At 41.5% G+C, this 14474-nt stretch overlaps 1 protein-coding gene across 11 annotated transcripts in view; it reads left to right on the top strand.

Moving 5' to 3' along the window:
• GIGYF2 (GRB10 interacting GYF protein 2) overlaps positions 1-14474 on the top strand; it is a 74435-nt gene that overhangs the window by 55360 nt on the left and 4601 nt on the right. For 7 of the 11 annotated variants that reach the window (XM_077183785.1, XM_077183784.1, XM_077183786.1 and 4 more), the window contains 14 exons: positions 500-659; positions 1432-1598; positions 1969-2057; positions 2985-3092; positions 3646-3743; positions 4236-4336; positions 5123-5284; positions 7086-7187; positions 9950-10108; positions 11631-11867; positions 12432-12554; positions 13178-13381; positions 13504-13704; positions 13991-14150. In XM_077183785.1, coding sequence (XP_077039900.1) covers positions 500-659; positions 1432-1598; positions 1969-2057; positions 2985-3092; positions 3646-3743; positions 4236-4336; positions 5123-5284; positions 7086-7187; positions 9950-10108; positions 11631-11867; positions 12432-12554; positions 13178-13381; positions 13504-13704; positions 13991-14150 — 2071 coding nt within the window. The remainder of the gene's footprint in view (positions 1-499; positions 660-1431; positions 1599-1968; positions 2058-2984; positions 3093-3645; positions 3744-4235; positions 4337-5122; positions 5285-7085; positions 7188-9949; positions 10109-11630; positions 11868-12431; positions 12555-13177; positions 13382-13503; positions 13705-13990; positions 14151-14474) is intronic. The other 4 variants (XM_077183790.1, XM_077183791.1, XM_077183787.1 and 1 more) reach the window with 3 other exon arrangements.

Genomic DNA, 14474 nt, shown 5'->3' on the forward strand with positions numbered 1-14474 from the left:
ATAGTGCTTATGACCACTGTTAAGTAGCATTATGATTTGCCTTGAGAAGTTATGTATGTCTGTTAAAACCCCCAGACAAACCATCAAACAAACAAAAGCCCAACCAAAAATCCTGCAAGTTAGTCACAACATTGTGACTAATGAATTAATGATTAATGAAATTGTAGTGACTGCTGAGGTGTAGAGCCTTCTTTGTGCTCATGCTCCCGTGCCTGTTTTATTTTTCACTGTGGTACTGCATGGGACCTCCTTGGCAAGTTGCTCTAAAGCTTTTTGTAGCCGGTGAATTGTGCTTGTTCAGGATTCTGCCTGACAGGTGTGGTAGACAGAGCTCCAGGTTTGTGGAGCAGTCACTCCTGTCCTGGGGCTGCCTGTCATTCCTGGTACACTCTGGAGCACTGGGTAGCACAAGGTTGGTTGTGTTTGGTACACTCATTTCCAAATCTCTAAGCCCCCATCTAACACTTGTATTTCTTGCTGGTTTTGATGTCTCTTCCAGCAAGCAGAAAAAATGGTGGCATACCTGCAGGACAGTGCCCTTGATGATGAAAGACTAGCAGCAAAAATCCAAGAGCACAGAGCAAAGGGTTCCTCTATGCCCCTGTTTCACGAAGCCATGCAGAAGTGGTACTACAAAGATCCACAAGGAGAAATTCAGGGTAGGTCTGTGCCATTTACACTTCCTCTTCTGTTTCACAGAATTGTTCAAGAGTTCTTCACAGAATTACCACCAACAGATGCTGGTGCTTCTTTTTACAAAATCAGCACAGGGAATTTACCATTCTGGAGCTAGGTTTTGAAAATATCTTTGACCCATCACTGCCCCCATGAGCTCAGCAGGCTGAATGTCTGGAACGGTGCTTTATCGGGGCTGAGGTTTGCCATCACTTCATGTTCCTGTAAATTAGGTTAGACTAAAACCTGTTTCACATGCCATTAGTTACTCAGATGTCCAGATAACAGTGGAAACAAACAAGGAATGTGACCACTCAAGTAGTTGTAAAGAATCCATAAGAAACCTTGAAATCAGCCTGAAGACGTGGAATAGTCAGGGAGGGTGGTTTGTTTAGAATTGAGCTGCTGTGAGCCTGAAGCAGTAAGTGCTTCTGGAGGACAGCAGGGGGATTAGCTCCACCAAGCCCCACACTGTGGTGGCTGCTTGGCTAGCACCCCAGAGCTGACCTGTCTCCCTCCAAGGCAAGGTGAAAGCCATCATGCACCTTTCCTGAGGCTGTGGGCAGTGCTGTAGCCCCTGTGCAGGTGTGCATGGACACTCCAGCCTTGGATGAGCAGTGTCCCCATGAGTGGGTGAGGCAGACAGCAATGCCTGGTGCTGGGCACTGTGTGACCATAGCCAGCTCCTTGTTTCCAACATGCTGAACCTGGCCTTGCTTCCCTTTCCCCACAACGTGTTGCTTGATGTGATTTTAGGTCCGTTCAGTAATCAGGAGATGGCAGAGTGGTTCCAGGCTGGATACTTCACAATGTCACTGTTGGTGAAGAGAGCCTGTGATGAGACTTTCCAGCCACTTGGAGACATCATGAAAATGTGGGGCAGGGTTCCCTTCACTCCAGGCCCAGCGCCACTTCCACATCTGGTAATTATGTGACAGTTACAGTATTGAAATATTCCTCTAACAAGTGGGAATTGAATTTAGGTGTCATCTACTCTGTCTTGGAATTGCAGGTGTTCCAAGCACCAAAGCTGAACTTGGTGTTAGATTACTTTTGCAGGAGTAGAATAGAGATGTAATTTAGAAATGCTTGGTGTGGCTGGGAGGCTGGGTACTGTCATATGTAAAGGTGCTGTGTATTTCACAGGCTTTGTAAATATTGATCTTGGTCTAGGTTTTTTTCTATTTTCATTTTTTTTCTGGTCAAAATACAACTTCTACATTGCTTGCATTTGCAATCTACTGCTCTTAGTATATATGTTATTGAAACAGAATGTTTTATCTCTAAACATAGGGTGAGCTGGACCAAGAGCGACTGACTAGACAGCAAGAGTTGGCTCTAATCCAAATGCAACACCTGCAGTATCAGCATCTTCTAATACAGTAAGACTTCTTGTCCCAGAGATCTTCCAGTGGCTGTGTTCTGTTCTGCATTTTTAGTCATCTAGGGAGTCAGTGGGGCTGGGAGTGCTTCACCTCCAACAGCAATAGCTGCTTCCACAAACACTTGAGATGTTGATATTGTACAGGATTAGGGCAGTGTGTCTGCCCCAGGCTCTTTTCAGAGTCCTTCCAGTATCACACATAGATTTTGGTGAGACTTGCTTTATAGGTAGCTGTTATGGTCAGTCTGAATCCCAGGTGTCCTAGTAATGACCTTCAGATGTTTTGATGTCAGGAGAAAGCTACCCATCTTTGGATCTGGAGATGAAGAAGGTGGAACTTACCTTTGGTCTGCTTGCTCAGCTCTTTGAAGATCAGTGAAAGGTCCTGCTGGGCAAAGCAGTTTGAAATCCATTTTGTCAGTTGTTCAGTTATGGCCAGCTCCTGACAGCTTGAAGGAAAGAAAGCAGTCAGGCTGCTTTTTCAGGGGATCCTGAAAGCATGTGTCATGACTATTGTTTTTCAATACTGATTGTTAGTTCATGATTGAATGAGGCAAGAGCCTGCTCCTGTGCTAGGCAATGCCTTGACATACAGGGGAAGAGACTGATTGCAGGTGGGCAGTGATCAAAGCCAGACTAATTTGAGCTAAAATTATGGAATTTAGACAAAAAAGGAAGTAGTGTTGCACAACTTACAAGAAAAGCATGAGGCAGTAATGGCCAGGTGACATAGCTGAGGGTGAAGAGAAGTCTGGTTCTGCTCATATTCTTGTATTTTGATTCTTGCCAAGCTCCTGTTCTGTGGTTTCCTCTGGTATTTAGCATGTACATTATACATGTCAGTGGGCATTAGTCCCAGAGCATGAATCTGTCTGCCACTTGGGCATAAGTGAACAAATACCATTCGTCTGCTTCTCTTTTGAAGACAACAGTATGCACAGATGCTGGCTCAGCAGCAGAAGGCAGCCCTCTCATCCCAGCAGCAGCAGCAGCTCGCTATTCTCCTTCAACAGTTCCAGGCCCTGAAGATGAGGTGAGCTAGCCCAGACTTGAACTGAATTCTGTTCTTCCTGTGCTCTAGTTTGTATGTAACAATAATTACATTGTGTCAGCTCTCTGTCCTAGTTAAGTTTTCTCATATTTTAGGATTATATGTGTTAAAGATAGTAATGAGAATATAAGTATGTTTCAGAATAATAGGAAACAGTTTCAGAATATGGAGTACTTCATTATATATGTAATCTTTGCCTCAGTGTTTATGGAAATGAGGAGTTTGAATTGTACCTGTCTGACAGATACGTTGTGCTGGTCCCTGAGGAGCTTTGCCAATTCTGCAGTACTGGATGCTTGTTCCTCAAACTGGCCTCTAAGGAACAAATGCAAAACTGTAGCTTAGCCCTTGACTTAGCAGCAGGGGTGAGATCAGCAAGAACTCTGCAAGCAACTACTGTTGTCCACATCATATTTTTGTTTTGAATAGAGGTGTGGAAGGAAAGCAGTATGTTACAAGTTACTGAATCTCATACGTGTTGAGAGCACTCCTCTCCCTGGAAGTGGCGTGTTGACTCTTCCTGTTGGTATTGCAGAATATCTGAACAGAACATGATGCCACCTGTCACAAGGTCTGTGTCAGTGCCGGACACTGGCTCAATATGGGAACTTCAGTCAGCTTCACAGCCTACAGGTAAGGTGCTTAGCCTGGGTCAGCTCTTGGGAAAAGTCCATGTGTTAAGATCCAGCATCTTTGAGATGATCCCTCCCCTTTTGATACAAAGGGAAATTATTTCTGCATCATGATGTTTAACTGGATCAGCCTACTGTGCCTGGCAGTAGAAGTTCCATTTGAGAGAGGCGAAGAATATGGTAATTTTTCCAATGGTTATGGAAGTCTAAACTGAAGGGATTGTTCTATTTAAGGGTGTTCTGCTCTGATGGGAGGAGCTGGAATAACTGGTTCTTCTCTGGAATTTCATAGGAACCCCAGCCTTCCTTAAGTCACAGACTGGCCTTGTTATCCAGGAGGATAAGGTGGCCCTCTACTGACTAAAGCAAAAGTGTTAACATGATTTTAGTTCCTAAAACATAGTAACAGCATACACAAGATTCTCCCTGTTCAGTTATGTTTTGTTCATGTGCTTATTTTTGCTTGTCAATGTTTGTTTTCTTCACTGTCCAGTCTGGGAAGGAAGCAGTGTCTGGGATCTGCCCATTGATACTGCAGCTCAGGGACCAGCTCTAGAACAACTTCAGCAGCTCGAGAAGGCCAAGGCTGCAAAGGTCAGAAACTGTTTTGTACTGTAAGAAGTTGGGATTGCTCTTCTGCAATGTAATTGTGATTCTTGAGCCAGTGGAAGACTGAGCTCTTCAATGGATGATTTTGACTAGATTTTCATGGAAAACACCATAAAGAGAATAGGGGTTATAAAAACAAGTTATGAAATCCTTGTGGACAGCTGTTTGGAAACCATTGCTGTGGAGGTACTACTGACCTCTGAAATAGTGTTTGTCTTCTACATTTGTGATTAAAACCTCTTCACTAGCCACCTGTTTTAAACTGAGATCATCATGAGCTGTCAGGCCAAACCCTGAGTTGAGACCAGGTAGTTGTGCTCCTAATCCTTGTGATTTTCACCCAGACTGGTTTGGAGAATCATGAGAGTCCTATTTTCTGTGGTTATTCTACATATACTGTAGTACTAAATTTTTTGTGAGTTTGAACCTCTATCATCCTGTACATTTCCTGAAAATTACTATTTTATGATGACTGCGAAGCGACTCACTACTCACTTCTAAAGTCAGAGGGTATTTTGAGGAGCTGATGTAGAAAGACTGACTGGAAAACTGGTGTTTGTTACAAACAGAAATTGTCCAAAAGTGTTCTGGACTGTTTCAGGAATCTGACCTCAGTAGGCAGCCAGCTGATAGGTAAAATTGCAATTAAGGGAGAGCATCTGTCAGAGGCTTCATCTGTTAAGCTGTTACTATAATGTCAGCAGAGTTGCCCTAAGAAATGGTGTAGGAATACGTTACCTGCATCTGAGTATAGTTTTATGTGAATTGTAGCTAGAGCAAGAGAGGAGAGAAGTGGAAATGAGGGCCAAACGAGAGGAAGAGGAGAGGAAAAGGCAGGAGGAGCTTCGGAGGCAACAAGAAGAGCTACTTAGGAGGCAGCAGGAAGATGAGAGGAAACGACGGGAAGAAGAAGAACTGGCCCGCAGGAAGCAAGTGAGTTTCCCCAATGTAGTTAATCTCTAATGAATTATAATAATTTATAAAACTCACTTTAAGAATCCTGTGGGGTCTAAGTAATCTTTGGTAGGTGTGTATGAAGACAGTTTTAATATTTTTCATGTGAGTATATGAAATTATGATTCTTCCATTATTGATTTTTTTAAGAGCCCAAACTTCAATCTGAGAAATGGGCTTTGATGGTTCATTTTAAGATAGGTTTCTGTTTGTGAGAACAGGGCCTTTATTCCATGTGGAATATTCCCTCTCAACTTCTTAATGTCAATGTTAGACTTTAGTTAGTTACCCAGTTACTGCATGTTTTCATCTTTATTTCCCGTTTATGCAGTCAAGTGTTTTATGAAGATAAGTTCTAGAGTAGATGGAGCTTGAGCAACTGTTTCACATGAATAAGAGGTAGAGGACTGTAGTGGACAGAAAATGATCTGACAGTTTATTTTTCCCTGTTGTTTTTTTTAACTTAGTAAATTATTTTTTTAAAATAAATTATCTGGATAATAGAGTCTGTCAGCTTTTTTTACTTGAGTTGATACTTGGGAAAGGAAGGGATGTAGTTTGATCAAGCATATTTATTAAAAAGAATTATGTGTTCAGTGTTGCAGTAGGAGAATGAATGTAGGAATTGTAGTACGTTCTTAATCATCCAGGAATACACAATGGAGACACTACTAGTTTGGCATTTCTAGCATTTACTTCTGAATTCTGTATGGAAGAAAATGTAGCTATTCCTTGAGTATTGCAGGAGGGAAAGGCAGTTAAAGTTTTCACTTTGCATGTGAAGGATAAGGGCAAGCACAAGGCTGAGCTTCTTCACTAAGGAGTTAGTTAGTAAATGTCCTGAAAAGTACCACAAGAATATTAGGCAAAAGTACTAAATAATTCTGTCCTTTATAATATTTCTTACAAGCTTGAACAGCTGTAAAGCATGTTCCTGCTTTAAGGATCAGACACTTCTGAGGAAGCCTCTAGAATCTCTAGTTTTGTTTGGAAGATCATTGTTGATCTCTCTTCACTCAGGGTTTGGGTTTTGTCACAGAAGGTGTATTTTAATTGGTACAGTATAATACATCGATAATTTCATGGTATCTTTTGGAATCAAGTCGGCAAATAAATGGCTCCTTGCTTTAGTGCATCTATTTTGTATGCCGGAAGTCATTATGCTGTACAGAAAAGCATCCTCCACTGGAGGTCAAACTAACATTGAAGCAATAATATACTCAAAAGTTGAACTTTTGAGATTCATTGCTTTAGATCTGGTTCAATAACAAGAACACATTTTTCAGCTGGTAACTCAATTTGTGTCATCTGTGCTGGCTTCAAGTAGACTTGGGTTGTTTCTTTCCACTAACAGTTTTGCCTCTGTGTATAACAGTGTCTGTTAAATTCCAAAGTTTTGTTGTCCACTTTGGATTTGTACAGTTAACAGTCTGACTCTCCTGTTCTGAGATGCCATGGGAAATAACTATTTACACGAAGGAAGGAAGCAGAACGGGGTTGAAAAGCAGTAACAGCAAGTATCTTAGTTCATTACCAATGCAATAATTGCCACATTGCTTAATTCTGAGCAGTAATGTCTTGAAAAGGTAACAAAGAGTTTAAGCACTTCTCTGGAAAGAGAAAATAACATTGTATTCTGTATTAAAAAAAGCAAACTGGTCATTATTTGAATCTGACTTCTGTACTGAAAGGCATTATAGAATCAGGGATGAACTGATTTATTAGCATGGATTTATGCAGAGGAGATGATGCTTAACAAATTTGATTAACTTCTTTTGAGGAGATGACAGTGAGAGCTGAGAGGGGTGAAGCAGTAGACTTAATCTGCCTGGACTTCAGGAAGGCTTTTGATGTAATACTGCATAAAAGACTAGTATATAAGGTTAGTAAATATGCTGTTGATGGTGAATTCTAAATAAAAAAAAAACCAAACCTAATAGAAATTCAATTCTGTAGGATGAAATGTCATACCAAATGTTGAATTCAGTTCTGTTCACAGTTTTCATCAATTACTTTGCGCTGTAGAATTGAAAACAGTAATGCCCAGCTTGTGTAGCTCCTGTATTTTGTTTTTGTCTCTGGTCTGGTATCTTCTATTTTGTAATAATTGATTGCTTTCAGGAACAAAATTTGAGGTTTAATAACCAGTTAATAATTGTTTTCTCTGAATTATTTCTTTAGTTCTCTCTTTAAAATACCTGTTTCAAAGAGGAGAACAAAAAGATTTGTGAGCCCTAGTAACAAAGACAAACAGAATTGCAGTTGTCACCAACTGCAAAAAATTCTCTATTTTATTTAAAAATCCAGAGTCTATTGAACTGGGGATTGCTGCTTAAGGATTTTTTTGTAATATGACAGATATTTTAAAAGATGTGAAATAAGCTGTCTGTACAGCAAGATGTATATGTGTGAAAACAATTGCTAAGAAAGATGGTAAAGAACATTGGCAATATCTTGGAGCAAGTATCTACAAACATGGGAACACTAAGAACCAAAGGATTGATTGTTTCCCATACCAGTAAGTGGCAGAAAGCTGGAGAGCTTTGAATGGTTTTGGTCACATGCTCAAACAAAAACATCAAATAACAAGATACAGAAGTAAATATTAAGACAACATCTTTATAGCTGTGAAGATGAAACACAGAAAAAAGGCTGTGTTTCCCAGCTTTTCATATCTTACAGGGGTTTTTTGTGTCAGTAAAACACTGTTCATCTTTAGTTCTGTAGGGGAGAGAAGTCTTTTACTCATGTCATTCAAGAGTGTCTCTCCTTGCCTGAGCAAGAAGGAGATCTGTCCAGCTTTTTTAATGGCAATTCTAGCCTTGTTTCCCAAGGGGGAGGAGGGCAGAGATGTCACTGAAGGGTTGTCCCACAGGAGGACTCGGTGACTTTGCTCATCTCTCCCAGGTGCTGTGTCAGTGAGAGCTCCCAGAGTGGCTGGCACTGAGCACTCCTGAGCTGAGATCCTGCTCTGTGGTCTCCAGGCAAACAAAATAGACTGACACCTTCAGCCTACTCAGCCATTTCAATAAAAGCAGAAATTTTTCAGCACTTGTACTGGGGACACTTGATTATTGTGACTTGACTGCATGTGTCCAGTTAATACAGTTAAAGGCCCAAATTTCAAAAATGGTTCAGGTGGTATGTGTTGCACTTGAATCTGATTTGTTTAATGAGAAGATGAATCACAGGCTATTGTTCTATGTCCAGCTAGTGGAAAAACCCACTTACTGCACTTACCACCAAACCACTTACTGCACCAGCACCAAACCACTTAAGTGATATTCAGGAATATGAATGAATTGTTGGCTTGCAGCCAGCACCTGTTCAGTGCTATGGGATTACTTATAAAAGATCTTCTGTCTACTGACAGTTTTGTTGTAGGCATCTGAAATTCATTGTCAGAGAAAAACCCAGGGCAGTTGTTCAGGGAACTGTAGTGTAGTTTATCTTGCTGTCTGTACATGAAGCTTTGGTGTCAGATTGGATAAAAGGGTCTTAATTTTCACAATTGACTTCCTTGATTTACCAGAGTTTACATCTGTGCTGCACAATTAATCCCCACTCATCCTATGAATAATGTATTGCTTATTAAAAACTTGCAGGAGTGTGATTGTGGTAGTGGCCATTGTTAAAGGGAAATACAAAATTCAAAAAGCTTAAAAAGGTTCTGGTCCAAAAATTAAGATCTTCAGGTTGAGCTGGTAGGGTAAGTCAGACAACAGGAGGGGTGGAAAGGAGGTTGGCCTTAACTCAGTTGCTGAACATCAGAGGTCAGAAAAGGCTGCAAAGACTATGGATTATTATGCAAGGGAAAGTCAGAACTGGTGGAAGAAGTCCCCAGGTGGGATCCCATTTAACAATATACAGGAAGCTGCTTGTCCCTTATTCCTCAAAAAAACCCAAATAGCAGAATGGAAAAATGTCCTTTTATATTGATAGGAAAGGGTGCTAATATTTAATTTTTAAGTTAAGTAAACAATTTTAGTACTTAGAAAACAGAATATATAAGTTATTGGAAGTTATTTAAATAATTTAGGGATAATACAAAATCAAAGTCTCTAAGAGACCTCTTATTACCCATAATATTTAAATAGTATAGGGAGCCCTGTCAAAGCCCTTGAGACTTCAAAAGTAACTGCCCTTAAGTGCACTGGGCTGCATCAGCTTCTTTCTGGTATCTGGAGATGTGGTTTGAGTTTTGTAGTGCTCTTGAACAGTCACTATTCAGAAACTCCTGTAAGTAGGAAAAGCTTCCAACTTAGAGCTGACAGCCCCCCCAGAAGGAATTAATGGTACCCACACTTTGAAATATTTATAGATCTAATGTTCAACTGTTAGTGCTGCATAGTGAAAAAAGTCTAACCTTTTGTTGTCATCTCAAGGCCATTATTTTTAGAACCAAAGATGGGCAATTAATGTCTTCTGTTTTTCATTAAAATAATTTATGTAGGAGATGCACATTGCATCAGAACTACACGTGGGGTTGTTGTGCTTAATGCGCTGTTTTGGGAGAGCTTAGTTTGGAGCTAGGGAGCTTTTCTTGAGGCCACTTATTTGGCCAGACAATGCTGTGATCTGTGTTCTGATGTTGTTTGTTGATAAAATGGCATTTATAGACTGACATTTTGTTCCCAACTCCAGGAGGAGGCCCTCAGGCGACAACGAGAGCAGGAAATTGCACTAAGGCGGCAGCGGGAGGAAGAGGAGAGGCAACAACAGGAGGAAGCACTTAGGAGATTGGAGGAGAGAAGAAGAGAGGAGGAGGAAAGACGTCAGCGAGAGGAGTTAATTCGTAAACAGGTGAAAAATGACAAAAGGGACCTCTTCTGTTTAATTATGGAGGCTGCCACAACAAACAGGCTTTGAAGCTTGCAGGAGTGCTTGAGAGGTCAAATTAGGTTTTGTCAGAGAAAGCAGAGCTTGCAGACAGTATCAAATTGGGTGAAAAAAGATTGTTTACCTGTATCCTGACTTTAGACAAAACAATCAGAATCTAATACACCCTTAGGTAAAGAGATTTGGGTGGGAGTGAGTGTTCTCCCTTCAAGTTTAGCCTTAAGAATGGCTTTGCAGCACAGTGTTTATAGTCCTTTCTGAGGCAGAGTACAGTATCAGAATAACAGTTTGTTTTGAATTAGTACTCTCTGGGCCTTTACTTTATCTTCAGTGTCATCTGAATTGATCAGTTTTGTCAGTTTTTTCTGTGTAATGCCAAGTCTATATACACTACCAGAGTTTTCAACTTTTTTTTCTTCCCTTTTCTTTCTTACTAACAGGATTTTTTTCTCCTTGGGGTCAGTATTAGAAATCCCTATCAGGGAACTTGAGCTTCCAGTCCCCTAACTGATACTCTCACAGTCCCTTGGTCAAACTAATTGGCTTCACATTAACTTCCAAGTCCATTTCAGAATTCACAGGTAGTATTTTAAAAATGCCTTCTCAGGGTCCTCCCTTGTAAGATGTCCATGACCATTTCTGTAATTTGTTAGCAGAAGTGTCTTCTCTGGAACTGTGCTGTTGAGTAACAACAGTAAATATCTCCATCTTTGTCACCTGTCTCTTCTTTCCATTTACTTTTGCCAAGTTTTATTCCATTGAAAATGTGGTGGTACTGTAAGTAGTATAAGCAGGCAGAAGCTCAGACTGAAAGGTGTGTAACTACTAGAAGGAAAGTAATAAGAAATGAGCTGGTGTGAATTAGGGAGATGCCATTCTCTTGCAAGTTCTTTGGTGAAGCAATGGGAAACATGTATTTTTAGGGAATATAGACTATATTACTTTATTACTGAAAAATGGAAAGGTAAATGAACAGCCCAAACAGCACAGATTACAGATCACAGAATCACAGGGATGGAAGAGACCTTCAAGATCATTGAGTCCAACCCATTCCCTGACACCTCAGCTCTCTGGGTCTGCTTAAACACAAAGGCAGGGAGCTGGAAACAGGCACAGACTCACAGATCTGCAATACCCCAAGGGAAAGCTCCCCTTCTTGTAAGTGTATCCCTAAAAGCTACTCAAGAAAACTCAGAGACACTTGTACCACCACTGCACAGTCTCCAAATCAAAGTACTACAACTGCTGTTAGCCAGGAGTGAGGTTACTTACACAAAGCACCTTCCACACTGTTGCCTGGCGTGTTTTGAGTGTGCTCACGATGGGTAGGAGCACATAACAACTCCAAGGACTTCCTCTAACCTTGTATTGCCTTCCGAATAACATGGTCCCTCTCTGTTCTGTCAGAATATCAGTGCCACAGAGTTGAGTATTATAAATTCTGTGAAGTCTCCTCAGACCTTATTCCTTTCTGTGTCCTGGGAAGGAAGAGGAGGCTGCCAAGTGGGCGCGTGAGGAGGAGGAGGCTCAGCGGCGGCTGGAGGAGAGCCGGCTGCGCATGGAGGAGGAGGCGGCGCGGCAGCGGCTGGAGGAGGAGGAGCGGAAGCGCAAGGAGCTGGAACTCCAGCGCCAGAAGGAGATCATGAGGCAGAGGCAGCAGCAGCAGGAGGCTTTACGGCGGCTGCAGCAGCAGCAGCAACAGCAGCAACTTGCACAAATGAAGGTAAGCTGGTCCTGCAGTTTTACTTGCTTTCAGCATGGGAAGTAAAGGCACAGCTGCATTCAGGGTGGTTTGTGGTAGCTCAGGCAGAGCAGGGATGGATGAACAGTCTGGAGAGGGAAGAGGGTAAAGAGTTGATGAGAGAAGGAAGAGAAGTTACAGATTAAAAACTGGAAGTGTTCTGTCAGTGGAAGGCATCACACATGGGCACAGGTGGTTTTTTTGCCACATGGTTTTTGAGCGAGAGCCAGTGCCAAGTTTCTAAAGCTTGGAGTTCCTAAAGTGTTTGAAATCTAAATGGATTGCTCTTTTTCAGGTAATGATGTGTTACATTATTCTTGATACTGTGTCAAAGACTGATACATCAGAGGGCAATTCAAAGAATGTATAATTATATTTTCTACTTTTTCATACTTTATTATTATACCATTTTGTACTTTCTAGGGTTTTGTTAACTTTAAAGGTGGCCTTCCTTTTCCCCTGGGTTTATACAGTTTCTTTCCTGATTATACTCTAGCAGTGTTCTCAAATATTTTGCAATTCCTCATGATCTCTCTTTTGGCCCAGCTCCCTTCATCTTCGACATGGGGTCAGCAATCAAATTCAGGAGCTTGTCAATCCCAGACCACACTGTCATTGGCTGAAATCCAAAAGTTAGAAGAAGAACGAGAACGGCAGCTCCGAGAAGAGGTAAACACTGACAGCAGCGGAGTGCAACTTGTTAGAGGGGACTCAGCTGTGGGACTGCTTAGCTGTCACTTCAGTTATTAGAAGGAATGGTGAGGATGAGGAATGTTTTTTTGAAATAGCATAACTCAAAATCCTGTCCTTCAGGCATAGGTTCAGTAAGCACTTGTGTGAAAGTTTTTATCACTTCTTAGTACAAGAATCCGAAAGAAGGGAAAACAGCACCCTTTTAACCCTGGGAGTGTAATACATTCACAAAACAGTTTACAATTATTTCACACCTATATTCTAATGTGTTTGAAGTTATTCACTAGACCAGGGCAGTTAAAGGGAGGGTGGGTTGTGGGGGAGCACGTGACGGTAGGAGAGAAGGTCATCTTCCGAGAAGCTGACTACAGGAATGATTTGATAAATTTAGTCTGTCCAAGGCTAATAAACAATTTTTATTTACTGGTTACCTAATGCCTCCCTTTTTGGAGGAACAGTAATGGCTCAGAACAATAACAGGTCAGCTAGGCTTCTCCAGAAGAAAGTGAATTCTGTTTAAAACCAGTTTCCAAGTGAGGCTTTTGAATAGTAATGATCATATGAAAGTATTTACAAGCACTATGTCTTGCATGCAACAGCAAAGGCGTCAGCAGCGTGAACTAATGAAGGCCCTCCAGCAACAGCAGCAGCAACAGCAGCAAAAGCTGTCAGGCTGGGGTAATGTCACCAAACCAACAGGCACCACCAAGTCCCTGCTGGAGATACAGCAGGAAGAGGCAAGGCAGATGCAGAAACAGCAGCAACAGCAGCACCAGCAGCCGAACAGAGTCAGAAATACCACGGTACGTTTATTTATCGAATCGCTACATGGAGGAAAGCAGCTGGGCCAGTTCCCTCTGTCTGTTCATGTCTTTTCTGCTGGGTCTGTGCTAATAACCAGCATCTCTTTGTTATGTCTCAACAGCACTCTAACCTGCACACCAGCATTGGGAATTCAGTGTGGGGCTCTCTAAACACGAATCCCAGCAACCAGTGGGCATCTGACCTAGTCAGTAGCATCTGGAGCAATGCTGATACCAAAAACTCAAACATGGGTTTCTGGGATGATGCAGTGAAGGAAGTGGGACCTCGTAACTCGACCAATAAAAACAAAAGCAATGCCAGCCTCAGGTAGGGGAAGGAACTTTTGCAAAGAAATACTGCTACTCCTGGCATGATCAGTTTGCAGTTGGAACATCATGTGTTTTCCTTTTTTTTCTTGTCATTCAGGATCTGTTTTGACAACAAAAATAGCTAATAGGTGACCATTCAGAGCTCATTTTGTCACCTGCTTAGAAAATTGTTCTTAAAAAGTGTTTGCATCTTGTAAAATAGTCTTACAACACTGTACTGTATATGGGACAGTGAGTAAGCCTGGTAACTGATAATCTAATTATATGCATTTTCTTTACCTCAGTAAATCTGTAGGTATTACAAGTAGACAAAACAAGAAGGTAGAAGAAGAGGAGAAGCTGTTGAAATTGTTCCAGGGGGTTAATAAAGCCCAGGATGGATTCACTCAGTGGTGTGAACAGATGCTTCATGCACTCAACACAGCCAACAACTTAGATGGTAAGAGATGGAAAGAAATGAGGGGAGCAATATCTGTCCTGTTTCCTGACAGAGTAGTTCTGAGGGACTGTAATGATACTAAACCAGTGTTTCCAATGCACTCAGCAAAAGGACATCATTAGATAGTGGCTAGAAGAACTGGCTGCATCCTCTTTTAGGTTTTCGTTGTCCTAACTGTAGCAAATCAGTGGAATTTGAAAAAGTTCTGAAGTCTGTCAGCCAGAGCCCTCCTGAGGATTTCTGGTAGTCATGGAAGCATTATCTGGCAGATAGATGAGAATCCAGTTTCATCCTGCATTGCATGATAGGGCTTTATTGTGGGAA

This window comes from Agelaius phoeniceus, chromosome 10 (genome assembly GCF_051311805.1).
Source record: "Agelaius phoeniceus isolate bAgePho1 chromosome 10, bAgePho1.hap1, whole genome shotgun sequence".
NCBI classification, from domain to species: domain Eukaryota; kingdom Metazoa; phylum Chordata; class Aves; order Passeriformes; family Icteridae; genus Agelaius; species Agelaius phoeniceus.